General features: G+C 42.4%; 1 protein-coding gene across 1 annotated transcript in view; it reads right to left on the reverse strand.

The window, feature by feature from the left end:
* The window catches only part of TAOK1 (TAO kinase 1), a 109,985-nt gene that overhangs the window by 42,102 nt on the left and 40,860 nt on the right, over positions 1-27,023 (reverse strand). The window contains exons 2-3 of the mRNA XM_069761184.1: positions 18,616-18,708; positions 9,722-9,949 (exon numbers count right to left, since the gene is read on the reverse strand). Coding sequence (XP_069617285.1) covers positions 9,722-9,853 — 132 coding nt within the window. The 5' untranslated portion in view covers positions 9,854-9,949; positions 18,616-18,708. The remainder of the gene's footprint in view (positions 1-9,721; positions 9,950-18,615; positions 18,709-27,023) is intronic.

Consider the following 27,023-nt stretch of genomic DNA (forward strand, 5'->3'; position numbering starts at 1 on the left):
ATCCGCCTGCCCCCCAAGGAAACACCAAAAGTTGCATTGTGCAAAAATTTTGGACTTTACAAAATCGATTTACGCCAGAATTCGGACATAAACGCTTTCATAAATTAGGTCAATTAAACAGTATGTGGTCCGATAAAAAAAAAAGGCTAAAGAGATGCAGTGCGTCCTTTGAGCCTATTGATCTCTACCATAAAATACAGAGTGTCTATCGAGGGGGACAGGGGTCAGCTCACTTCTTTTAACCACTTAGCAGCTTTAGTTAATATAAAAAAAAAACAAAATGAACATATGAACAGCTATTGGCTTTAACACATTCATATGTTCAGTCTTTTGTTTCTTTTTTCCAGGCAGTTTTTGTAACAGAATCCACCTGAAAGATGTAATGTGCACATACGCGTAGAGTTTCATTGATCCTTACACCAATCCTTTTTAAAAGCAGACCCTGGCGTCTCAAGTCCGCAAGACTCAGAGCCTGCCCTATTCTCATCCATTTTGCAGACCAGACTTGGCCACTTAAGTCTATGGGGATCAGTGAACAATAGAAGATGTACTTTCTACTTTCCCATCTGGGTTTCATCAGCTTTTAACTAATCTATTACTTATTGAGCTTGCATTGCTTTATGCGGTGTGAATATAGCCTTCGGGCTGAAGAACATCACGCTGCACTACACCACAACCTGAACACTGGACATGTGGAACAGGGCGAACGTCAAACACCCGGAAATACAACAAATACAAATGTAGTATAGAGATTTCTTGGAAAGAGAAAAATAGACATTGTAATAGTTTTGAGCTCCCATTCCTCTTGTGTTACAGATGAATTCCTGCAGCAATGGCAGCAGTAAGTATAGGCTGGAAACAGCCACTCCCACCCATGTCATGTCCCACAATTATTCACCCTGAACAAAGCAATAAAGAATGAATCAGACTGTCGGGGCGGTAAGTGAGCGGCCAACATGCTTCTTGTATGACAAACACTGCTCCGCAGAACGAGTGCTCTCCGGCCACCACGGCCATACATCAGACTGTGGCTTACTGTGCTGTTCATTTATAATGACTGTTTCTGAACAGTCCTCAAATTTCTCATAAACTGAAATTAAGGAAAGAGCGCACATAGAGCGATAAAAGTGATCATTTGGATGACAATACGAGGTAGGTGTACTCACCTTTACAGGTTGTGAAAGGTCACAACCCCTTGCAGAATATGAGAAGAAACAGTGGTTGCTGCAGACTCCCGTGGATACCAATGTCACAAAGGAAGGAGAAGACGGGGTTTCTTGTATCCGCGCTGACCACACAATGATGGAAATGTTCTTAAAAGCTTTATTGTGCCGACGTGTTTTGTGGCAATCTGCCACTTCCTCAGGGCCAAAAGTCTTAGGCCGGCTTCACACTCAGCGTATGAAAATACGGTCCGTATATTACGGCCGTAATACGCTGAAAAGTCCCGAAAATAGTGGCCCGTAGCTCCTCCGTAGGCAGGGTGTGTCAGCGTTTTTTGCGCATGGCATCCTCCGTATGTAATCCGTATGGCAGCCGTACTGCGTGGTTTTCTCGCAGGCTTGCAAAACCGACATACGGCTATAGAAGTGATCCATGTGTCCCAAAAAGAAAAAAATATATATATATACTGTATATATACAGTGGGGCAAAAAAGTATTTAGTCAGTCAGCAATAGTGCAAGTTCCACCACTTAAAAAGATGAGAGGCGTCTGTAATTTACATCATAGGTAGACCTCAACTATGGGAGACAAACTGAGAAAAAAAAATCCAGAAAATCACATTGACTGTTTTTTTAACATTTTATTTGCATATTACCTATGATGTAAATTACAGACGCCTCTCATCTTTTTAAGTGGTGGAACTTGCACTATTGCTGACTGACTAAATACTTTTTTGCCCCACTGTATGTACATATATATATATATATATCAGTAGACACATATATGTATATATTAATATTTATTCCAGCGCTATACAGCTTGAAAGCCGGTAATTCAATTACCGGCTTTTTCTTTCTCCTTCCTAAAACCCGACATGATTTGAGACATGGTTTACATACAGTAAACCATGTCTTCTCTCCATTTTTTTTGCAGATTCCACACTACTAATGTCAGTAGTGTGTATCTGCAAAATTTGGCCGTTCTAGCTCTTAAAATAAAGGGTTAAATGGCGGAAAAAATTGGCGTGGGCTCCCGCGCAATTTTCTCCGCCAGAGTAGTAAAGCCAGTGACTGAGGGTAGATATTAATAGCCTGGAGAGGGTCCACGGTTATTGCCCCCCCCCGGCTAAAAATATCTGCCCCCAGCCACCCCAGAAAAGGCACATCTGGAAGATGCGCCTATTCTGGCACTTGGCCACTCTCTTCCCATTCCTGTGTAGCGGTGGGATATGGGGTAATGAAGGGTTAATGCCACCTTGCTATTGTAAGGTGACATTAAGCCAGATTAATAATGGAGAGGCGTCAATTATGACACCTATCCATTATTAATCCAATTGTAGTAAAGGGTTAAATAAAACACAAAAATTATTTAAAATTATTTTAATGAAATAAAAACAATGGTTGTTGGAGTATTTTATTCTACGCCCAATCCAGTCACCGAAGACCCTCGTTCTGTAAGTAAAAAAACATAATAAACCAACAATATACTTACCCTCCGCAGATCTGTAACGTCCAACGATGTAAATCCTTCTGAAGGGGTTAAAACATTTTGCAGCAAGGAGTTCCGCTAATGCAGGCTGCTCCTTGCTGCAAAACCCCGGGGAATGAGGCTAAATATAGAACAATGATCTATATTTAGCTTCATTTGCGGTGAGGCGCCCTCTGCTGGATGTTCATAGATCGTGGGAACTTTCCTAGAAAGCCTGGGAGCTATTCTATGTGTACACATTTATTCTACCTATTGGACTGTAAGCTGTCAGTGTGATTTTACTGTACACCGCACTGAATTACCGGCTTTTCTCTCTAACAGCGCTGCGTATTTCTCGCAAGTCACACTGCTTGTCCGTGTGTAATCCGTATTTTTCACGCTTCCATAGACTTTCATTGGCGTATTTCTTGCGCAGTACGGTGACAAACGCAGCATGCTGCGATTTTGTACGGCCGTAGAAAGCCGTATAATACTGATCAGTAAAATACGGCATATAGGAGCAGGGGCATAGAGAATAATTGTGCCGTATTTTTTGCGAGTTTTACGGACGTAGTTTCTGCGCTCTTACGTCCGTAAAACTCGCAAGTGTGAAGCCGGCCTTATAGTATCTCTAAACTCTGATGAAACACATTATCCACCTAAACTATCAGTTTTCAATTCAAAAGAGATCTCTCTCTCTCTCTCTCTCTCTATATATATACACACGAATGATCACTACATAAAAAAAAAAATAATAAGTAATAATCGTTAGCTAGAATCAAACTCAAGTTTTGGGCAAGCCAGACCACTTTGGGCTCCCCATTACCATCATCTCATCTCTACTCTTGTTGGGAATAGTTGAGGTTTTATACAAAACCTTCACGACATCACTAGCAAACATCACTTCCTGTAAAAACGCCCCCTCCAATGTCGAGGTGTCACAAAACAGTCACCATATCTTTATATAAAAATATATGTATATTATATTGTGATATAAAGATATTGTGACAGTTGTATGATATCCTGACACTGGAGGGGGCGCTTTCACAGGAAGAGATGTCTGTTTGTTTGTAATTGGGACGCCATGAAGGTTTTGTTTAAAACCACTGCTGTAAAGAGATACTGTAAAACTTTTGGCCCTGACAAAGTGGCAGACTGCCACGAAACGCGTCGGCACAATAAAGCTTTAATGAACATTTCCATCGTTGCGTGGTCAACGCGGATACAAGAAACCCAGTCTTCTTCGTGTCATGTTAAACTGGACACACAATGTAATAGTGGCAGCAGAGCGGAATTAAATCAATTATTAAATAATTTCACCTCTCCATTGCGGAGACATTAGAAATCAAAGTATTCGGAACCTAGCGAGTTACCTTTTGCCAAGTCCAAGTGGGTGTCAGTTAGCAACGCTTAGGCCACGTTCACACGGTCAGTATTTTACATCAGTATTTGGCCGGATTCACACTCAGCGTATCAAAATACGGTCCTTATATTACGGCCGTAATACGCTGAAAAGTCCCGAAAATAGTGGTCCGTAGCTCCTCCGTAGGCAGGGTGTGTCAGCGTATTTTGCGCATGGCATCCTCCGTATGTAATCCGTATGTCATCCGTACTGCGTGTTTTTATCGCAGGATTGCAAAACCGACATACGGCTATACAAGGGATCCATGTGTAAATAAATATATATATATATATATATATATATATATATATATATATATATATATATATATATATATATATATATATGTCAGTAGACACATATGTATATATATTAATATTTCATCCAGCGCGATATAGCAGAAAGCCGGTAATTCAATTACCGGCATTTGCTTTCTCCTTCCTAAACCCGACATGATATGAGACATGGTTTACATACAGTAAACCATCTCATATCACCATTTTTTTGCATATTCCACACTACTAATGTTAGTAGTGTGTCTATGCAAAATTTGGCTGTTCTAGCTAGTAAATTAAGGGGTTAAATGGCGTAAAAAATTGGCGTGGGCTCCCGCACAATTTTCTCCGCCAGAGTAGTAAAGCCAGTGACTGAGGGCAGATATTAATAGCCTGGAGAGGGTCCACGGTTATTGGCCCCCACCGGCTAAAAACATCTGCCCCCAGCCACCCCAGAAAAGGCACATCTGGAAGATGCGCCTATTCTGGCACTTTGCCACTCTCTTCCCATTCCCGTGTAGCGGTGGGATATGGGGTAATGAAGGGTTAATGCCACCTTGCTATTGTAAGGTAACATTAAGCCAAATTAATAATGGAGAGGCGTCAATTCTGACACCTATTCATTATTAATCCAATACTAGTAATGGGTTAAAAAAATACACAAACACATTAAAAATTATTTTAATTAAATAAAAACAAAGGTTGTTTTAATATTTTATTGAACGCCCAATCCAATCACTGAAGACCCTCGTTCTGTAACAAAAAAAACATAATAAACCAACAATATCCTTACCTTCCGCAGATCTGTAAAGTCCAACGATGTAAATCCATCTGAAGGGGTTAAAATATTTTGCAGCCACGAGCTTTGCTAATGCAACGTTGCTCATGTCTGCAAAACCCCGGAGAATGTAGGTAAAGTAGGTCATTGACCTATATTTACCTTCATTTGCGGTGAGGCGCCCTCTGCTGGCTGTTCCTAGATCGTGGGAACTTTCCTAGAAAGCTCCCAGGCTCGAGATCATAAGAGGGCGCCCTCTGCTGGATGTCCTCATATGAAGGTGGCATTAACCCTTCATTACCCCATATCCCACCGCTACACGGGAATGGGAAGAGAGTGGCCAAGTGCCAGAATAGGCGCATCTTCCAGATGTGCCTTTTCTGGGGTGGCTGGGGGCAGGTGTTTTTAGCCAGGGGGGGGGGCCAATAACCATGGACCCTCTCCAGGCTATTAATATCTGCCCTCAGTCACTGGCTTTACTACTCTGGCGGAGAAAATTGTGCGGGAGCCCACGCCAATTTTTTTCCACCATTTAACCCCTTAATTTACTAGCTAGAACGGCCAAATTTTGCATAGACACTACTAACATTAGTAGTGTGGAATATGCAAAAAAAATGGTGATATGAGATGGTTTACTGTATGTAAACCATGTCTCATATCATGTCGGGTTTTAGGAAGGAGAAAGCAAAAGCCGGTAATTTAAAGCTGTCTAGCGCTGTAAGAAATATATATATGTGTGTGTGTGTGTGTGTGTGTGTGTGTGTGTGTGTGTGTGTGTGTGTGTGTGTGTGTGTGTGTGTGTGTGTGTGTGTGTGTCTCGCTGACATATACAGTTAGGGCCAGAAATATTTGGACAGTGACACAAGTTTTGTTATTTTAGCTGTTTACAAAAACATGTTCAGAAATACAATTATATATATAATATGGGCTGAAAGTGCACACTCCCAGCTGCAATATGATAGTTTCCACATCCAAATCGGAGAAAGGGTTTAGGAATCATAGCTCTGTAATGCATAGCGTCCTCTTTTTCAAGGGACCAAAAGTAATTGGACAATGGACTCTAAGGGCTGCAATTAACTCTGAAGGCGTCTCCCTCGTTAACCTGTAATCAATGAAGTAGTTAAAAGGTCAGGGGTGGATTCCAGGTGTGTGGTTTTGCATTTGGAAGCTGTTGCTGTGAGCAGACAACATGCGGTCAAAGGAACTCTCAATTGAGGTGAAGCAGAACATCCTGAGGCTGAAAAAAGAGAAAAAATCCATCAGAGAGATAGCAGACATGCTTGGAGTAGCAAAATCAACAGTTGGGTACATTCTGAGAAAAAAGGCATTGACTGGTGAGCTTGGGAACTCAAAAAGGCCTGGGCGTCCACGGATGACAACAGTGGTGGATGATCGCCGCATACTTAATTTGGTGAAGAAGAACCCGTTCACAACATCAACTGAAGTCCAGAACACTCTCAGTGAAGTAGGTGTATCTGTCTCTAAGTCAACAGTAAAGAGAAGACTCCATGACAGTAAATACAAAGGGTTCACATCTAGATGCAAACCATTCATCAATACCAAAAATAGACAGGCCAGAGTTAAATTTGCAGAAAAACACCTCAAGAAGCCAGCTCAGTTCTGGAAAAGTATTCTATGGACAGATGAGACAAAGATCAACCTGTACCAGAATGATGGGAAGAAAAAAGTTTGGAGAAGAAAGGGAACGGCACATGATCCAAGGCACACCACATCCTCTGTAAAGCATGGTGGAGGCAACGTGATGGCATGGGCATGCATGGCTTTCAATGGCACTGGGTCACTTGTGTTTATTGATGACATAAGAGCAGACAAGAGTAGCCGGATGAATTCTGAAGTGTACCAGGATATACTTTCAGCCCAGATTCAGCCAAATGCTGCAAAGTTGATTGGACGGCGCTTCATAGTACAGATGGACAATGACCCCAAGCATACAGCCAAAGCTACCCAGGAGTTCATGAGTGCCAAAAAGTGGAACATTCTGCAATGGCCAAGTCAATCTCCAGATCTAAACCCAATTGAGCATGCATTTCACTTGCTCAAATCCAGACTTAAGACGGAAAGACCCACAAACAAGCAAGACCTGAAGGCTGCGGCTGTAAAGGCCTGGCAAAGCATTAAGAAGGAGGAAACCCAGCGTTTGGTGATGTCCATGGGTTCCAGACTTAAGGCAGTGATTGCCTCCAAAGGATTTGCAACAAAATATTGAAAATAAAAATATTTTGTTTGGGTTATGTTTATTTGTCCAATTACTTTTGACCTCCTAAAATGTGGAGTGTTTGTAAAGAAATGTGTACAATTCCTACATTTTCTATCAGATATTTTTGTTCAACCCTTCCAAATATTTCTGGCCCTAACTGTATATATACCTATTCTATGTGTAGACATTTATTCTACCTATTCTACTGTAAGCTGTCAGTGTGATTTTACTGTACACCGCAATGCATTACCGGCTTTTCTCGCTAACACCGCTGCGTATTTCTCGCAAGTCACACTGCTGGTCCGTGTGTGATCCGTATTTTTCTGGCTTCCATAGACTTTCATTGATGTTTTATTTGCGCAATACGGTGACAAACGCAGCATGCTGCGATTTTCTACAGCCGTAGAAAGCCGTATAATACTGATCAGTTTAATACAGCAGATAGGGGAAGGGGCATAGAGAATAATTGTGCCGTATGTTTTGCGAGTTTTACGGACGTAGTTTCTGCGCTCTTACGTCCGTAAAACTCGCAAGTGTGAAGCCGGCCTTTGTAAACCAAAACAAGTAGTAGGTAAAATATATTGAAGTGGTGACGTGTTTCTATTATACTTTTCCTCTAATTGTTCCACTCCTGATTTTGGCTTACAAATACTAGCAGGTGTAATAGTAATATTAGCAAGCACCTCCTCTTTAGTCATGTGCAAGCATTGCAGGACCTTAAGTATCCACGGTTACGACCATTAGCAACTAACTCACTATATCAGTGGTCATAACGTATTTCCATTACATCGTGTGTACAGTTGAATATGAAACGTTTTGGTGAAAGGTCCTCTAAATAACAAATTTCATTATAGGACCCTGATAAAAAAAAAATATTTATAGGATATAAAAAAATATACATATTTTATATATTACACACACTTTATAAAGGCACTTGTGACAACAAAGACTTAATTGTCCCGTTCCTGAAGAGAGGCCCATACTGGGGTCATGAATGTGCACCTTCCAGCCCCCATTTTCGAAGCTCTCAGATGTATTGTGTCAATTGGTGACCTGCAATAGCTGCTCAAATTAGCTACATTTTCTACTTGCCCATATCATTTGTTATGTGTATTATTTGAGGAAGAGTTTTGCTTTTTTTTTTTCCCCCTCACTCATGTAAATACTTGTTCATGGTCAAGATCCAGCTGCATGTAAGGAACACAATGGAATAAGATCTCCAAAGGAACGATTTAAGGCACATCGTCTCCTACGTCCCCCTTACAGGCTACAAGAAATGCCATTACCATCATTCATTAGACATACTGTAGCGAGTATCATACACAACAGCTCATATATTAGATTTTGGCAGGAGAGGCTGATCATCTATATGTATGGGGGGATCCGAGCTCTCCCCTCACAGATGTCGGGACATATGGATCACGCCAATTATTTGTTCTTAAGGAAGATAAGTGATTATCAGATGTGAATGGCAGCATCTTATTTCATTCTACAAAGAGAGAACCAAGCTTGTACAATGGTGGTGGGAGAAGAGTAGTGGATGCTGGTGAACTGCTATTTAAAGGGCTAATTCACATGAATGCATATTGAAAGTATTTATGTATTGGTGGCAAGTCATGGTCTGACCACAGATCTCTGGATCTGAGCTACCAACCTTATATACGCCTATGATGCGGTTTGATCAGGATTAGGCATCCACGGTCAGGACGGGACCTGTGGCTGATACACGGACGAAAAACATCTGCTATGCAGTCATGTACATTAGTCCTACGGTGCATGGCCACCATACTACCTCTACATGGCGTCAAATATATAGTCCCAGGTGTTGGAACTAGGCCGCAGCAATGTAGATCAGATATTAAAAGGGCATCTGTCACCAGTATTTTGCCAATTAATCTGAGAGCACCATGATAATGAGACAGAGACCCTGATTCAAGCAATGAGTTACTTGCTGAGCTGCTTGCTGAAGTTTTGATAATCTCCTGCTGATAAAAGTGATTTTATCACTTGAGGACTAGTAATCCTGCTGCCAGGTACTCCTCCATAATCATGAACATTGTATAACCCTGCCCCCACCAGTGATTGGCAGCACTGTATACACTGTACATGGGCAGAAAACTTCCCAATCAGTGGTGTCGGCAGGGTTATACAGAGCTCAGCATTCACAGAACTGGTAGAGCTGCAGCAAAGAAAACAGTGATTTTATCAAAATGACAGCAAGCAGCCCAATAAGTGACAGAGCTGGAATCAGGGTGTCTGCCCCTATATCATGCTGGCCTCAGATAGGGAAGCAAAAACCTGGTGACAGATTACTTTTAAATACAGTCATTACAAAATAAAATAAATAAAAGATTCTCTTCAATATTTGCACCATTCGTCAAAAGAATTCATAAGTAATATAAAAAAAGAAAAACTTACAAAATAAACAGCTCCGAAACTGCCATGACCAATTTCTCGGAGGTCGGTGAAAAGCTTTTCAGGGTCTTCTCTAAAGAAGAGATCTGCAACCTCTGGGTCTTTCAGGCTTCCAGCTCGACTTGTTGACGGCATCCTGCTTGAGCAGTCTGCCGTCTGACTATCTAGGGTTACACTGCCGCCACTGCTCCTGGCTCATCTGTGTGAACGTGGCCTCTTTAGCATGTGGAACTGAAAGAAGAAACACCAATAAATAAAAATACCAAGAGCTATACAAGTAATGACAGCGCACACCAATAGGTGTCATGCAAAACACAATTTGATTCAATCAACGATAATGTAGAACGATTTTAGAGGTCGTCCCATTCAAATCACGCATCAGAAAAAAACAAAACAAAAAACAGTGTCCGTATGATTAGGTGGCTCTCACTCCGGGGAGACACTGTATTCATCAGATATCACTCATCTAAGACTCCCCTCTCCCTCCTTAAAACGTTATTTCCAAACATTTATGGAATATTTGCGGAAGATGGGGAATAGCCCTTCAACATTTGTACATATCTTTTCAGCCAAGTGATGTTAGCCATATTTTGGTTGGTGAAATTGTGAAAAAAAAAAAAAATCGCCGGAGGGAATAAAAGGTTTTCAACATTTCTAAACATTTCTAATAAAATGCTTTCAATTAAATTTTCATTGCATTTTTAGAGGCATTTTGCAATAACATTAAAACGTGATTTTCGAGCATTTTGTCAACTGCCATAAAATATAGAACTAGTAAAAAAAAACAAAAAAAAAAAACACAAGAGCCAACTGCATTTTGGGGTGAAATAAGAATAGCAAGAATAGCAACACACATGGAGTGAGAAATTAAAAGATTTTCAAATGCAGCATGACACTGCGGCCTTAATCGTGGGTTTACATGACACTACCCAGGCCAATAAACAACTGCCCTCTGGCTGTATATAAAGAGAGCAACAGTTTTCTGGCCTGTTCATACATTAAAGGTACAGTTACACTAAAGGATTTACCAACGATCACGACCAGCGATACGACCTGGCCGTGATAGTTGGTAAGTCGTTGTGTGGTCGCTGGGGAGCTGTCACACAGACAGCTCTCTCCAGCGACCAACGATCAGGGGAACGACTTCGGCATCGTTGAAACTATCTTCAACGATGCCGAAGTCCTGGGGCAACCAGGGTAAATATCGGGTTACTAAGCGCAGGGCCGCTGACGTCACCGCTGTGCTCTGCTTTACGGCCGGCCGGTGCTGACACAGTCAGTGCGGGAAGCTGACGCCGGGGGACATGACAGACATCGGAATGTAAGTATGTACTGTTTTTTTTTTGTTTTTTTTTTAACTTTTACAATGGTAACCAGGGTAAATATCGGGTTACTAAGCGCGGCCCTGCGCTTAGTAACCCGGTATTTACCCTGGTTACCAGTGAACACATCGCTGGATCGGCGTCACACACGCCGATTCAGCGATAACAGCGGGTGATCAGCGACCAAAAAAAAAAAAAAAAAGGTCCTGATCATTCCCCAGCGACCAACGATCTCCCAGCAGGGGCCTGATCGTTGGTCGCTGTCACGCATAACGATTTCGTTAACGATATCGTTGCTACGTCACAAAAAGCAACGATATCGTTAACGAAATTGTTATGTGTGAAGGTACCTTAACAATTGCTGATATGATCGTTTTGTGAATATAGAATATCATGTTACTGGCAGCACATGTCCTGCTTTCACAAATGAGATGTCATATCAATAATTCCTTGCTAAAAGATTTCCAACTACTGGACAACCCCAGCTTTCTCAATTCAGAACCCCAATTAAAGGGGTTTTCCGGTCCAAATCGATAAGTCTGCAGTCTTCAGTGTGACTGCAGACTTGTGAATACCGGACAAGCCCTTTAACATAAAAGCAGCAGCATACAGTATATCAGATAGCAACACTGTTCCATCGGACATCCTTCAGGGCAGACATCTGCTGTGACAAAATAGTGAAGGCTACAGATGAAGAGCAGCTGCTCACTGGCTGCACCCGGCGTGCCACACCAGTCAGGTCACTCTCTGGGAACGGTGCCGCTATGGGAGGTGAAGCTTTTAAGGTTAACTAGTGACCTGAATGGATTAAGCTGACGTTATCCATGACCAACTTAAAACTTGACCAACAACATTTTGCTCACTGTTTGAGCATTTGTTGCCCTATTTAGATGGGTGGTAGCTGGGAACGAACGTTCCTACAAATGCTCTTTCACCGATAATCGACTGTTCTAAATGGGTCATTAGAAAGACAGTTGTACTCAAGTCTTAGCAAAAACTCAGCCAGCCTAATTCTCATATAAATAAGACATCATGGACATTTATAAGTTAATAAGAATGGCTGCAGGGAGCTTTTGAAATAGAAAGGTGCTGCCTCATTACAAGCATCCCTGAAAATGGAATCTGGTGCGGCAATCAGCTGAGGTCCGAGTAGCCAAGCAGCAGCATGACGGGCATTCATATGTAGAACAAAAGTCCTTTCTGGCTCACAGAGGGAGCGCCGAGAGAAGGACTCTGCAATGCCGTCCATATTACAAAATAGACCAAAAACTTATTAACAATAGAACAGCATGAGACGTAGTAAAAAGAAACAGATATACATATAAAAAAAAAATCTGACTCTCAGTTAAACACTTTTTTATGCAAGTACATTATATAGATGGCGGATTACTGGAAGCATGCAATATTATAGTTGTGGTTGGAGCATTTTAAAAGGAGTAATAATAAAAGTACTGCTTACATGAGAACACACAATATATTTCTCAGGACAAAGATTAGCTAACAGGCAAGTAAGGAAGCAGCCGAGGGGAGCTCGCCATGCTACTGAAGGAATGCTGCCTGGATGAACTGTGACGGTGATGTCATGCTGTTCCATCTTTTGAGGAGCATCAGAGTCTTACAAAAAGAACATTGTTAAAAAACGGACTGTTCAAATCCCACAATGCATCACACCCTCCATCTGCTGATGAGACACTGTCCGAGGCTTCATCCCCCTAATGAGGCGCATATTTATATCATGGTCCTGCACATGGCAGTATTCATTGTACAGATTATCCTGGCTAGCTCCATCTATTGCATGTGCGGCAGGCGTTGCACAGACTGTACATCTAACAAGTGCAGAGAAAGCTCTGCGACCTCTCACAATCAAAAGAAAGGTGTTTAAAGGCAGTGTGTGTGTGTGTGTGTGTGTGTGTGTGTGTGTGGCTCTAGTCATGCAAAGAGAAATCTTTCCATTGCACATAAAAGGGTTTTCCTATGAGTAAAGTACATTTTAATTAAAAGGGATTGTGCACTACTAGGACAACCCCTTCTTAAACTAAGTGTTATGCCCCGTGTCACGTACCCGCTTCTCAGCACGTGACTTGGGGTTGCGCCTGCAAGGGTTAATCTATCTCCTCTCACTCAGTCCAGCATTCAACCTCTGTCCTATGCTGTAATGGGAGCATAAATCACACACCGACAAGCCACACACCCCACTCATACACGCTGCCACCACTCACCGAACACACAGGCGATGAGTCCTGGAAATATTACTACTACTGTCTGCCAAACATAAGGATCACACACTTTAAGGCTATGGATTCTTTAGAGCATTGAGGTTCAGACTTATTAAAGTTTTAAGCTTTAATACAAAAGGGTGCTTACAATAAAAAGGGTATAAAATATGGGAATAAAAAGTGACATACAAATATGTAAAAACAGTTAACCAAATAAAATGGAGTAAACTTACAGAAATATCAAACTTTGCATTCTGATTCTCTGTCTCTGAGGGAGGGAGAAAAATGAAATGGATCACATGAGCTTCCAGGCTGCCCTCACATGTGAACACCTTTCTTTGTGTGTTGGCCCAATTTATAGAGTCAACCTGGAGGTCAAATTTCTACACCAGCCTCTCGGGTTAATACGCTGCTCAAAAAAAATAAAGGGAACACAAATAACACATCCTAGATCTGAATGAATGAAACATTCTCATTGAATACTTTATTCTGTACAAAGTTGAATGTGCTGACAACAAAATCACACAAAAATCATCAATGGAAATCAAATTTATTAACCAATGGAGGCCTGGATTTGGAACAAAACTCAAAGTGGAAAATCACATTACAGGCTGATCCAACTTCAGTGGAAATGCCTCAAAACAAGGAAAGGATGCTCATTAGTGTGTGTGTGTGTGTGGCCTCCACGTGCCTCTATGACCTCCCTACAACACATGCTCCTGATGAGGCAGCAGATGGTCTCCTGAGGGATCTCCTCCCAGACCTGGACTAAAGCATCCGCCAACTCCTGCACAGTCTGCAGTGCAACGTGACATTGGTGGATGGTGCGAGACATGATGTCGCAGATGTGTTCAATTTGATTCAGGTCTGGGGAACGGGTGGGCCAGTCCATAGCTTCAATGCCTCATCTTACAGGAACTGCTGACACACTCCAGCCACATCAGGTCCGGCATTGTCCTGCATTAGGAGGAACCCAGGGCCAACCGCACCAGCATATGGTCTCACTAGGGGTCTGAGGATCTCATCTTGGTACCTAATGGCAGTCAGGCTACCTCTGGCGAGCCGTAACCAACATTCAAAAATGACCAAAACATCAGCCAGAAAGCATTGGTACTGGGATGTGGTCTGTAGTCCCCACCTGCAGAACCACTCCTTTATTGAGTGTGTCTATTCCATTTGCACAACAGCATGTGAAATTGATTGTCAATCAGTGTTGCTTCCTAAGTGGACAGTTTGATTTCACAGAAGTTTGATTTACTTTGAGTTATATTCTGTTGTTTAAGTATTCCCTTTATTTTTTTGAGCAGTGTATTATAATTGCTGGTTTGTGACTGGACCATTGTCACTCCACCAATGAATATATTATTTCCTCAAACTCTGTGTAAAGATTCTCATAGATAAATAGTGTCAGGCTGTAATTGGCATCTCTCTTCAAAAGAGCCAGAAGGCCGGCCGTAAAGCAAAGCACAGCGGCGACGTCACCGCTGCTTTACGGCCGGAGCGGACACAGTGCAGGGAAAGCTCTCGGCAGCAGCGCGTGCATTAGCAGCGCTCCTGCCGAAAGCAGTTTTAACCCTGTGGACGCCGGGGGACGTGACCGACATCGGAATATGAGTATGTACTTTTTTTTTTTTACTTTTACAATGGTAACCAGGGTAAATATCGGGTTACTAAGCGCGGCCCTGCGCTTAGTAACCAGATATTTACCCTGGTTACCCGGGGACTTCGGCATCGTTGAAGACAGTTTCAACGATGCCGAAGTCTTTCCCCTGATCGTTGGTCGCTGGAGAGAGCAGTCTGTGTGACAGCTCCCCAGCGACCACACAACGACTTACCAACGATCACGGCCAGGTCACTCAACTGGTAGTGAGGCTTTCTTTGATGCTTTCGCCACTGCAGCATCTAATTTAGGGGCCTTGTCCCAGGTATCAACAGCTGTATCATCAAAGGGGTATCTGCGCTTCAGTGCGGGTGGTAACCAGCCTTTTTTTTAAGGTTTCTTCCACTCTCGGAGAATTAAATCCTGAATCTTTTCGTTCACCGGAAAGGATCTACGTTTTTTATGATCTAACCCGCTGAACATTATCTCCTGTCTGGAAGGTTGCGTTTTAGGCTCTTCTAGGCCCATTGTACCTCTAACTAATTTAACTAAATTGTCAACCCGGTCCAGAGGTAGACAAAATCGGCCCGAGTCCTCTTCTGATGAAGAGGAAGAGGGAATAGAGCCATAGGAACCTTCTTCTCTTTCTTCCTCCGAAGAATCAGAGATCAAGGGAGGTTTATGCATCGAACCTCCCGCCTAGGATAGGGACCGCAGGGATTCCCTTACTTCCATACGGATCATTTCCTTTAAATTAGCCGTACTTGCAGATTCTCCCGCTACCTAGGGGAGGACAATAAGGGTGATAACCTCTATCTGACCTGATGTCACTCAACCCCTACCACTCCTGTAGACCTCACCGTCTGCTGTATACACGGGGCGCATAATTTTTTGGGATAAGAATCTGGTAAAGGGATTCCACAGACTGCACACTCCTTATGTTTCGTCTTGCCTGTACTTTTCTTCCCCTAAAATTACAAAGTATAAGGGGCCCGCGTCACTGAGTGAACATTCACGTAGATCACTTACCAGTGCACGCCAAAAAAGGTACCGGAATACGAGAGGGTTCTTTCCCAGTTGATGCTCTTGATCCTTATTTGGATGAGCTCTTACGACTGGACTGGTCACATCCTTCTCCTTGGGCTTCTGTCGCACTTCATCCAGCAGCTGAGGCTGCTGATCACCATCACTCTCCATGATGAAGATGTGGCCAAAGCAGGGCTCTAAATCAGACACCTGCTTAAAGGGAACCTGTCATCTGAATTTGGCGGGACTGGTTTTGGGTCATATGGGCGGAGTTTTCGGGTGTTTGATTCACCCTTTCCTTACCCGCTGGCTGCATGCTGGCTGCAATATTGGATTGAAGGTCATTCTCTGTCCTCCGTAGTACACACCTGTGCAAGGCAAGATTGCTTTGCGCAGGCGTGTACTATGGAGGACAGAGAATGAACTTCAATCCAATATTGCGGCCAGCATGCAGCCGGTGGGTAAGGAAAGGGTGAATCAAATACCCAAAAACTCCGCCCATATGACCCAAAACCAGTCCCAAATTCAGGTGACAGAGTCCCTTTAAATCCCCCTAGATTCCGGTCAGCAGACTGCCTGGCGCCACACCCCCATTGGTCCACGCTCTTCAGGCTGCAGCTGGGAGGTCAGCGGGGCCTGTGATGAATCCGGTGTTCAGGATCCGATGGGCGCCGCCATCTTGGATCGACTACGCATGCGCAGCCATCCAGCGACACAGAAGCGCCTGCAGACTCCGCCCCCGATGTCACCGCAGCCCGGAAATGCTCCAGCACACGCTGAGAGCGGTGCAGAACGCCGGGAACAAGCAGCAGCGCTCCGGACAGCATCCACCTCCTGACGCGGTACCTCGCCATCCCGCTGCACCGCCGCACACCTGAAGGGAAGGGCATACTTACCGGCGATGATGGAGACAAGAAATCCTCCGGACTCTGCTCTCTGCTGCAACACGCCACCGACGTGCAGTCCAGCCAGGACCACCGTGGCGTCTCCAGGGACTCCCGCACCGGCCGAGGTAGGAGACCCCCCCGCTACCTGATTCGGCCGGCCGGCCTGGGTCTTTTAGCATATATCCGTAGGCATCTGTCCCTCCAGGAACAGGAAACCAACTGATGCATGCATGGGAGAGGTGCCGCCCTTTTGTATCTGTAGGTTTCCTGATCCTGAAGTGCGGATCCCCTCTCTCGTAGTGCTGTCATGGGAGTCCGAATAAATTAACATTTAACTTTTTCCCCAAACTTTTTTATTTTCACAAGGGCATCAGGAGAAAATGGACCATAAAATTTGTTGTGCAAGTTCTCCTCAGTATGCAGATACCCCATGTGGGGGAAATCCACTGTATGGGTGCATGGCAGGGCTCAGAAGGGAGGGAGCACTGTTTGACTATTTGAACTCAAAATTGGCTGGAATCTATGGCGAGCGCCATGTCGCATTGGGAGACTGATGTGCCTAAAAAGTGGAAACCCTTCAACCCTAACCCCAACACACCTCTAACCAAAAAGAAAGAAAAAATTAAAAAAATATATATTTTTACCTAAGGGGTGACTTAGGGGGTTTGATACCTTTTTTTTTTATGATCACTGTGATGGACCCTATCACAGTGATCAAAATGAACGAATAGGAAAAAAAAATCTCCGCCTGGCAGATCTTGGGGGGCACACTATGCATGCATCGGCCATTTTCTTCTAGAAAGATGACGTGGAGGGCCAGGGGACGGAGCAGGAGGGCCTGGGGATGGCGGAAGTATTGGAGGGGCTCAGATGGGCCCCATTTCCCTCTCTGACATGCTATATACCCTTATTGCTCAGCGCTGTTAAAAAGCAGCGAAGAGGAATAAGTACTCTTAACTGCTGCCATTAAATGGACTATCGCCAGTCGTTAAGGGGTTAAAGGCCATATTAAAATGTTTAAGGGGTTAATGCACAATTAACCTTTAGCTTTCCATTCTGACCCTTGTAATGAACTATAAATTAAGTGCAACGTGTAGATGCCATAGGGAACTGAAACAAAACAGAGCTATTTTTACAATTTTCCAAACAATTAGATACTTTCGGCTTATAGAACAAGATGATGTCCCAAGGAGAATATTCACCTCCAAACAAAAGCTTTTCTAAAAGGTTTATGCTGTTCCTCAGCGGGGTGCAGAGAGGGGTTTTAATCTGACTCACATTTTCTGTTTTATGAGGATAGAATCAACAATGTATATATTTATTGGTTGCCTATTTCTTTATGTAAGCTCAGAATTGAAAGTGTCAACATTTTTCCTTGCAAGCGATGATGTCGCACGTCTCCTGACCCAAACTCAGCAGCCTCATAGGCAGAAATGTATTCAGCCATAGTGGTGCAGTGGTAGAGCAATAAAGGACATAGTAGGTAGGGACTCCATTACACATTTCAGACAAGAAACTTCATGTTATTTCTCTGGCTGCCAATTTGAGAAATAACCCGTGGCAGTGCCCCATGTAGAAAAACCGTAGACAAATCCTTGAGTTTTACAAGAAAGCAGGTCAGACACTAGAGCTCCTTTTTCGGGATATCGCAGAGGATTAAGAAATTACTTGGCTTACTCTTCTGATTAAAGCAGGCAGGAACTTAAACCTGGGTAGGATTTGACCTAGAATGAGAAGGGCAATGAGGTGACCGTACAAATGCAGGTTTGTTGGTAAAGAAAAGAAAGCAAACATTTGAATGAACCCAGAGCCTATATAAAAATAAAATGTCTTGTATGAAACTCACCGACGAAAGGCATCAGCTTTACTGTAACCAATCAAGACCGAATTAGGAATTATCCACGTTCGATTTTTCTTGAAGCCTCTTCCCTCGATATATCTGTATAGAGAAGTATAAACATTATGAGACACATCACACAGGAATAAATGCGTTAGACCACTTATCACGCGCTGGTAATGAAATTATCAGCTCAGATTAACAGCTCAGATGGTTCTCACGGAGAACGATGGGAAGTTTGTTGTCAGACACCACCCTAACAGCATCAGCTGGAGTTGAACCTTTTAAAGTGACGGCTGTAAAGACCTCAATTCCCATGATAGAAAATAAATAAATTTAAATCGCCACAAGGTGCTCGGAGCAGACACTGAACCAGCATTGAACATTAAAACGTCTGACCTATAATTTGCAGTTTGGGATCTGCATGGGCCATTTACAAAATTCCTCCTCTTTTTATGTAGAAGTCAATCTGTACAGGTAGATATTTACTCTGAACACACTTGACGGCATAAATCAGAATTTGCTCTATTAGATGCCCGATGTTACTTGGACAATTGATTTCCTGCTCATCAAGATTCCAGAGCTGTAAATATGCTCATACTTTGTGACAGGAGGAAACAAATTGGGCAGATCTATTAATACTGTGCTGGGTAAAGGATACAAAGGGCCATGTAAAAACAACGAGGAATGTAAATGACGCCCGAGACATTTTTTAAAGGAGTCCCTGGAAGGTCTACACTTCCTTATTTAAGGGTAGCACAGAAAGAGAGGGGATGGGGAGGAACTCAGAATATATTTTTCAAGTAGTATTTAAAAGCAGTTTATTTGCTTCCAGGATTCAGAGAAAGCCCACAAATCCTGCCTTCCCTGCATATGGCCACTGGCAGCTAGTGTGTATAAAAATGTATATGGAAAGCCTGCAAATTCTGATTTCCCTTTCATGCTGATTGACAGCTTGCCTGTATACAATGTGGGAGGAGAGGGGTCTTTTCTTGCACAAGTCCCAGCAGTAAACCAGTTTTTACCTGAATATCATCACGGTTTTATCAGCAAGAGATCAATAGATGACGATTAAACTTGCTGCCATGTTGTTCTCCATATTCATAAGCTCTGTGGAAGCCCACACCCAGGCCTGATTGGTTAAAGTTTGAAGGCTCATTGTAAACCTGACAAAATCCTGTCACCAAACTTGCACTTTTAAATGGAATTCTTGCATGTTGGCTTAAGTTTAAAGCACTTACTAGTGCTTTCTGCCTATGCACTGCGTAAACAAAGCTGCCAGTGGTGTGAACGAGGTTATGCAGCGCTCAGCATTCAGAGAACCAACAGATCTGCAGCAAATGAAACAGATTTTATTAAACAGCAAGCAGCCCAGTAGGTGACATCTCTGGAATCAGGGTCTCAGCTCCTACATAATGCCGCTCTGAAAAGGTAGCAAAAACCTGGGGACAAATTTACTTTCAAGTAAAAATTTAAAAAAAAAAAGGGAAAGCTCCTTCTGTCTACCATAGGGACTCATTGCTAGAAACCTTATTTGAATAGTTTGATTTTTGTATTTTTTTGCAGAGGTCCATTAAGTGCTTTAAACTTTGGTCAAAATGGAAGAATTTCATTCATAATTGCAAGTTTGGTCACAGGATTTTGTTAAGTTTACAATGAGCTTCAAACTTTAACCAATAGGTAAAGTTCAAGTAAAGTTTGTGAGTACAACAAAGACGAGTGGTCACGAAGGTCACTGCTCCACAGAACAATTACAATTAATGATTGGCTCAAAACCAGGTACTATGAAATGTTCCTAAAGCCATCCATACAGATCTGACAGTCACACTGAGCCATGACCTAATAAATCATACACCAATCCACATGCACCATTTTCCACATAGACAATGTGTATGCAAAGAAAGTCAGAGTATGCACTCACTACTTTGGGCTGTTTTTTTGGGGGGGACAAGTCTCCTTCAAGGCCTATTCAGTGAAAAACGGAATGCAAACTGACAAAACTGAGTCAACTCGGATGCAAAAGCCTAATTATTTTTGCACTTGTGAAACAGATGAGTTTTTCATCATCAGTGTGAATGCCGCCTAGGTGGACCTATCTGCGCTCATCAGCTTTATTCCTAGTGTAATGCCTGCTGCCTTAGACGCCTTACATCCGGCCGCTGCCGGAACAAACAGCAGCAAATCCGTGACAGACTCCCATCCATCTGCAATTCATGAAGAAACCCCTGGATAGGTCATTAATACCCATGCCTGGACAGCCCCTTTACAGCATCTTAGACAAGGAAAAGGGCAATACCCAGCTGTCAATGTATTCATTCATTTCTAGGTAGAACAACAATTGAGAGTTTGTATTAAAAAAAAAACAAAAAAACATATATAGGCATATCATAAATATAAAACAGTTGTGACCAACAGCAAGTTCTCAAATAAATCTTCAAAATCCTGCTAAATATCAAAAGTTCTCATTATATTATTACCTTTCCCTATACTTGTGTTGTGCAAGGGTCGAATAAAAGACTCATTTTCCTTTATGGCTTAATTTTTATTGATTTTCTTACAAATCAAATTTCACTGGTTTTGAGGTTGAGTTGAGGGGGTTGTGTCCAGTAAATGGCCGCCCCATCACTACTCCACCCTCCAAAAAATAATGTGCCAACAGCAAAGCAGAGCCTGAATGAGAATGGAGGAATCAGTGGTGACAACTATTGGCAAGACAACTTCTAGATGCTTCCAGGGCTTCCCCAGTGATGTGTGCACTCTTGTCCTTTGGTCAGAAATCAAGTATGCTAGAGAAATAGCTAAGAGTCCACAGGCATCTGGCTGTCATGTACTCGATATTCTGACAACTCCAGGCTGTCAGCTTGGTGCACATTTCAGCTTGGGAGAACCTTATGTGGAGGTGCTTGCCGTACATTACCAACAAGATAAAAGTGTCTATGTGCAAAAACAAAATAAAAATCATATACGGGCAATGAATATCTATGCATGATCATTCTGCCCCTAATACAAGATTATTAAAAAAAGTGCATAACATATAAACTAAAACCATCAAATCCCTTAAGAACACTGTAAAAGAAACATATAAAAGCTCAACACTAACCGGATAAAGAATTACATAAACACAGTAGGTGTGCTCTGTGTAAAAGTGTTTTTTTTGTATCTGTGATTATACTAACAATCATTTCATTCCAAAATGAGTAAGCGCCGTGTCGCAATAGCTGCCACACCCTGTATTAATGAATACGCTTGTATGAAATACTTCTGCCTTCCAAAATCTATTTTAATGCAAGTGGATAGTCCTGAAGAAGCAAAGCTTACATACAATGCTTTGCGAAAGTATTCGGCCCCCTGGAACTTTTCAACCTTTTCCCACATATCATGCTTCAAACAAAGATACCAAATGTAAATTTTGGTGAAGCATCAACAACAAGTGGGACACAATTGTGAAGTTGAACGGAATTTATTGGTTATTTTAAATTTTTGTGAAAAATCAAAAACTGAAAAGTGGGGCGTGCAATATTATTCAGCCCCTTTAACTTAATACTTTGTTACACCACATTTTGCTGCGATTACAGCTGCAAGTCGCTTGGGGTATGTCTTTATCAGTTTTGGACATCGAGAGACTGAAATTCTTGCCCGTTCTTTCTTGGCAAACAGCTCGAGCTCAGGGAGGTTTGATGGAGATCATTTGTGAACAGCAGTTTTCAGCTCTTTCCACAGATTCTCGATTGGATTGAGGTCTGGACTTTGACTTGGCCATTCTAACACCTGGATACATTTATTTGTGAACCATTCCATTGTAGATTTTGCTTTATGTTTGGGATCGTTGTCTTGTTGGAAGACAAATCTCCGTCCCAGTCTCACGTCTTTTGCAGACTCCAACAGGTTTTCTTCAAGAATGGTCCTGTATTTGGCTCCATTCATCTTCCCATCAATTTTAACCATCTTCCCGGTCCTTGCTGAAGAAAAGCAGGCCCAAACCATGATGCTGCCATGATGCTGCCACCACCATGTTTGACAGTAGGGATGGTGTGTTCGGGGTGATGAGCTGTGTTGCCTTTACGCCAATCATATCGTTTGGCATTGTTGCCAAAAAGTGATTTTGGTTTCATCTGACCAGAGCATCTTCTTCCACATGTTTGGTATGTCTCCCAGGTGGCTTGTTGCAAACTATAAATGACACTTTTTATGGATATCTTTGAGAAATGGCTTTCTTCTTGCCACTCTTCCATAAAGGCCAGATTTGTGCAGTGTACGACTGATTGTTGTCCTCTGGACTGACTGGCCCACCTCAGCTGTAGATCTCTGCAGTTCATCCAGAGTGATCATGGGCCTCTTGGCTGCATCTCTAATCAGTCTTCTCCTTGTTTGAGATGAAAGTTTAGAGGGACGGCTGGGTCTTGGTAGATTTGCAGTGGTATGATACTCCTTCCATTTCAATACGATCGCTTGCACAGTGCTCCTTGGGAAATCATTCTGTATCCAAATAAGGCTTGAAAGTATGTGCACACGATGCGGAAAACGCTGCGGATCCGCAGCTGCGGGTCCGCAGCAGTTTCCCATGAGTTTACATTACAATGTAAACCTATGGGAAACAAAAAACGCTGTGCACATGCAGCGGAAAAAAACGCACAGAAATGCAGCGGTTTACATTCCGCAGCATGTCACTTCTTTCTGCGGATTCCGCAGCGGTTTTACAGCTGCTCCTATGGAAAACCGCAGTCGTAAAACTGCAGTGAAATCCGCAGAAAAAACGTGGTAAATCCGCAATAAATCTGCAGCAAAAACGCAGCGTTTTTGCCCTGCAGATTTATCAATTCCGCTGCGGAAAAATCCGCAGTCGACCATTATACGCGTGCACATAGCCTTAAATTTCTCCACAACAGTATCACGGACCTGCCTGTTGTGTTCCTTGGTCTTCATGAACCCTGAGACTATCACAGAGCAGGTGCATTTATACAGAGACTTGATTACACACAGGTGGATTATTAGATTTATCATCATTAGGCATTTAGGACCACATTGGATCATTCAGAGATTCACAATGAACGTCTGGAGTGAGTTTGCTGCATTGAAAGTAAAGGGGCCGAATAATATTGCACGCCCCACTTTTCAGTTTTTGAATTTCCACAAAAATTTAAAATCATCAATAAATTTCATTCAACTTCACAATTGTGTTCCACTTGTTGATTCTTCACCAAAAATTTACATTTGGTATCTTTAGGTTTGAAGCAAGATATGTGTGAAAAGGACGAAAAGTTCCAGGGAGCCAAATACTTTTGCAAGGCACTGTATGCCAAGTAGAGACATGGAAGACGGGGGTCATTCAGACCTAACTATCTGGTTCAACATAGCAAAGAAAAAGGTCAGGCACGTTCAACAGCACATTATGTACAAAACATCGGTATACAAATGATGAAAAACCACACGGCGGGTGCAACAGCAAAAATACGTTCTCTACAGGCACCAGGGGATAAAGGACCACCCAACATAATGCACACATGCATGTGGCGACCACCTCTACAAATTATTATTTCTCCAGCCAAAATGAGGCATCGGTAGTCTAAAAATACTAAAATCCCTCATACTCGCCCGCATTAGGGTATGTGCACACGTTGTGGATTCATGTGCGGATTTTTCTGTGCAGATACTGAAAAATTTGCAGGTAAAAACGCCCTGCATTTTACTTGTGGATTACCTGTGGATATACAACGGTTTTTGTGCGGATTTTACATGCATTTTCCCACCTGCGGATTCCAATTATGGAACAGGAGTAAAACGCTGCAGAATCCGCACAAAGAATTGACATGCTGCGGAAAATAAACCGCAGCATTTCCGTGCGGTATTTTCCGCAGAATGTGCACTGCGGATTTGGTTTTCCATAGGTTTACATGGTACTGTACAACACAACGCATGGAAAACTGCTGGGAATCCGCTGCGGATCCACAGCCAAATCCACAACTTGTGCACAGACCCTTAAGCTATGTGCACACGTAGGAAATGTGGTGCAGAATTTTCTGCACTAAATCTGCATCTCCTGGCAGAATCCGCAGGTGCGTTTTTTATGCGTTTTTTGTGCAGATTTTACCACTGTGGATTTCTATATTATAGAAATCCACAGTGGTAAAATCTCCACAAAAAACGCACCTGCGGATTCTGCCAGATGCAGATTTAGTGCAGAAAATTCTGCACCACATTTCCTACGTGTGCACATAGCCTTAAGCCGTGCAGGTCACTTTGGCAGTCTGAACCGACACACAAGGAGATGGCACCTTGGTCTTCAGTCCTGATCACTGACTGGCATGGTACAGCATAGGTTCTGAGGGTTCTGAGATAAGTCTCTGATATTAAAATCAGCAGGCAGCCAGCCCCCTTCACACATAGTAGTAATAACAAACAATCACAAAAAAAAAAAAAAAAACTCTTGCACTAAACAAAAGCTGGATGCAAATTCACATACATTTCTAAAAGCAAGAAATAGATTTAGATTAGCAACATATCTTGGAGATCATTTATTTTATCGAATAGTGCCTTTGATTACCAGTAAAACTTTCTTTTATAAATTTCGCCAGGTTAGGCTTTTGATACTTTCTGTACCCTGTCCGACCTAACTGGAAAGGGTTCGTAGTCTAAATCTGACACTGAGCACCAAAAACGTTTAGGCACAAAGTAAGCAAACTATAGAGTAGTGTAAATTCAGGGGGATTTTCCACTGGCCAATTATCGTGAATGATCGTATCGTTTATTTCCCAATAACTGTAGTGTAAACATTTTGCCATTTACCGGAAGAATGACCATAAGCTCGCTCATAGGGTGAAATGATTGCCATTCTGTCTGTGCGCGTGGTAAGTGCGGTTGGCCTATCAAACACATAGGTGATTGTAGACTGTGAGCCCTCGCGGGCAGGGTCCTCTCTCCTCCTGTACTTGTGTATGCCTTGTTTTGCTCATGTTTATTGTACTTGTCTATATTTGCCCCGTTCACATGTAAAGCGCCATTGAAAAAAATGTCGCTATAAAAATGTATAAGAATATAATAATAATAGTTGACCAAGAGTTATGCAGTGTAAGCACAGCCTTAACCCCTTAGTGACCGAGCCAAATTTTTGAAATCTGACCAGTGTCACTTTATGTGGTAATAACTCTGCAACGCTTCAACAAATCCCAGTGATTTTGAGACTGTTTTTTCGTGACACATTATACTTTATGATAATGGTAAATTTAGTTCAACATTTTTTGTGTTTATTTATAAAAAATATAAAAAATTTGAGAAAAATGTTAAAAAATTAGCAATTTTCTAAATTTGAATGATTATCCCTTTAATCCAGATAGTCATACAACAGCAAACCATTAATAAATAACATTTCCCACATGTCTGCTTTACATCAGCACCATTTGTAAAATGTTATTTTATTTTGTTAGCATTTTAGGAGGTTTAAAAATGTAGCAACAATTTTTCATTTTTTCAAAGAAATTTACCACATTTATTTTTTTAGGGACTTATCCATGTTTGAAGTGACTTTAGGGGTCCCATATATTGGGAAACCCCCAAACGTGATACCATTTTAAAAACAGCACCCCTAAACATATTGAAAACTGCTGTCAGGTAGTTTATTAACCCTTCAGGTGCTTTACAGGAATTAATGCAAAGTGGCATGACAGAAATTAAAATGTGTATTTTTACCACCTAAATGTTGCTAACTTCTAAACAGATTACTATAGCCGTCAGACTCTAAGGCCACTATTTGGTCATGAATTGCCATTGCAAACATCAGGACAACAAAATAATGATCTGAGGGCACCAATTGGGATAAAGAAGAAGCCCCCACACTCTGTTAACCATTTATAATGATGTAGTCACTATTGACAGCAGCATCTAAGGGGTTAAACAGATTTAGAAGGTGCAAATACTGATCGTGGCTGATACAGCAAGTTGTCAGCTATAGTGTACAACCAACAGATGCTGGATTGTCATCTGTATGGGGAGGCTATTCTCTTATATCTCAGGTCAGTTAAAAGACGTATTCGCGGTCATTAAGGGGTTAATATAGAGTATAACATGCAAAGCCATCAAACTGCATGAACCGAAGGCTGCGTGCCCACGTTTCGTTTTTTATTCATCTCTGCCGCGTTTTTTGCCGCAGTGGAAACGCTTAATAAAACACTTAAAAACACATTCCCATGCAATCCTATGGGAGTCCGCAGTTGCTGTGCCCATGCTGCGGATTTTCCCGCTGCAGAATCGCATAGCGGTAAAATCCACAGCATGTTCATCATTTCTGCGGAATCGCGGCGATTCCGCAGCCATAGGATTGCATTGCATGTGCAGATGGTACCCGTGGTCTGGAGGAGAGGAGACTCTCCTCCAGGCCCTTTGGGAACCATATTTCTGTTTAGCCACATGCATAAAGTGAGCGT

Source organism: Ranitomeya imitator, chromosome 3, assembly GCF_032444005.1.
Source record: "Ranitomeya imitator isolate aRanImi1 chromosome 3, aRanImi1.pri, whole genome shotgun sequence".
In the NCBI taxonomy this organism is placed as follows: Eukaryota; Metazoa; Chordata; class Amphibia; order Anura; family Dendrobatidae; genus Ranitomeya; species Ranitomeya imitator.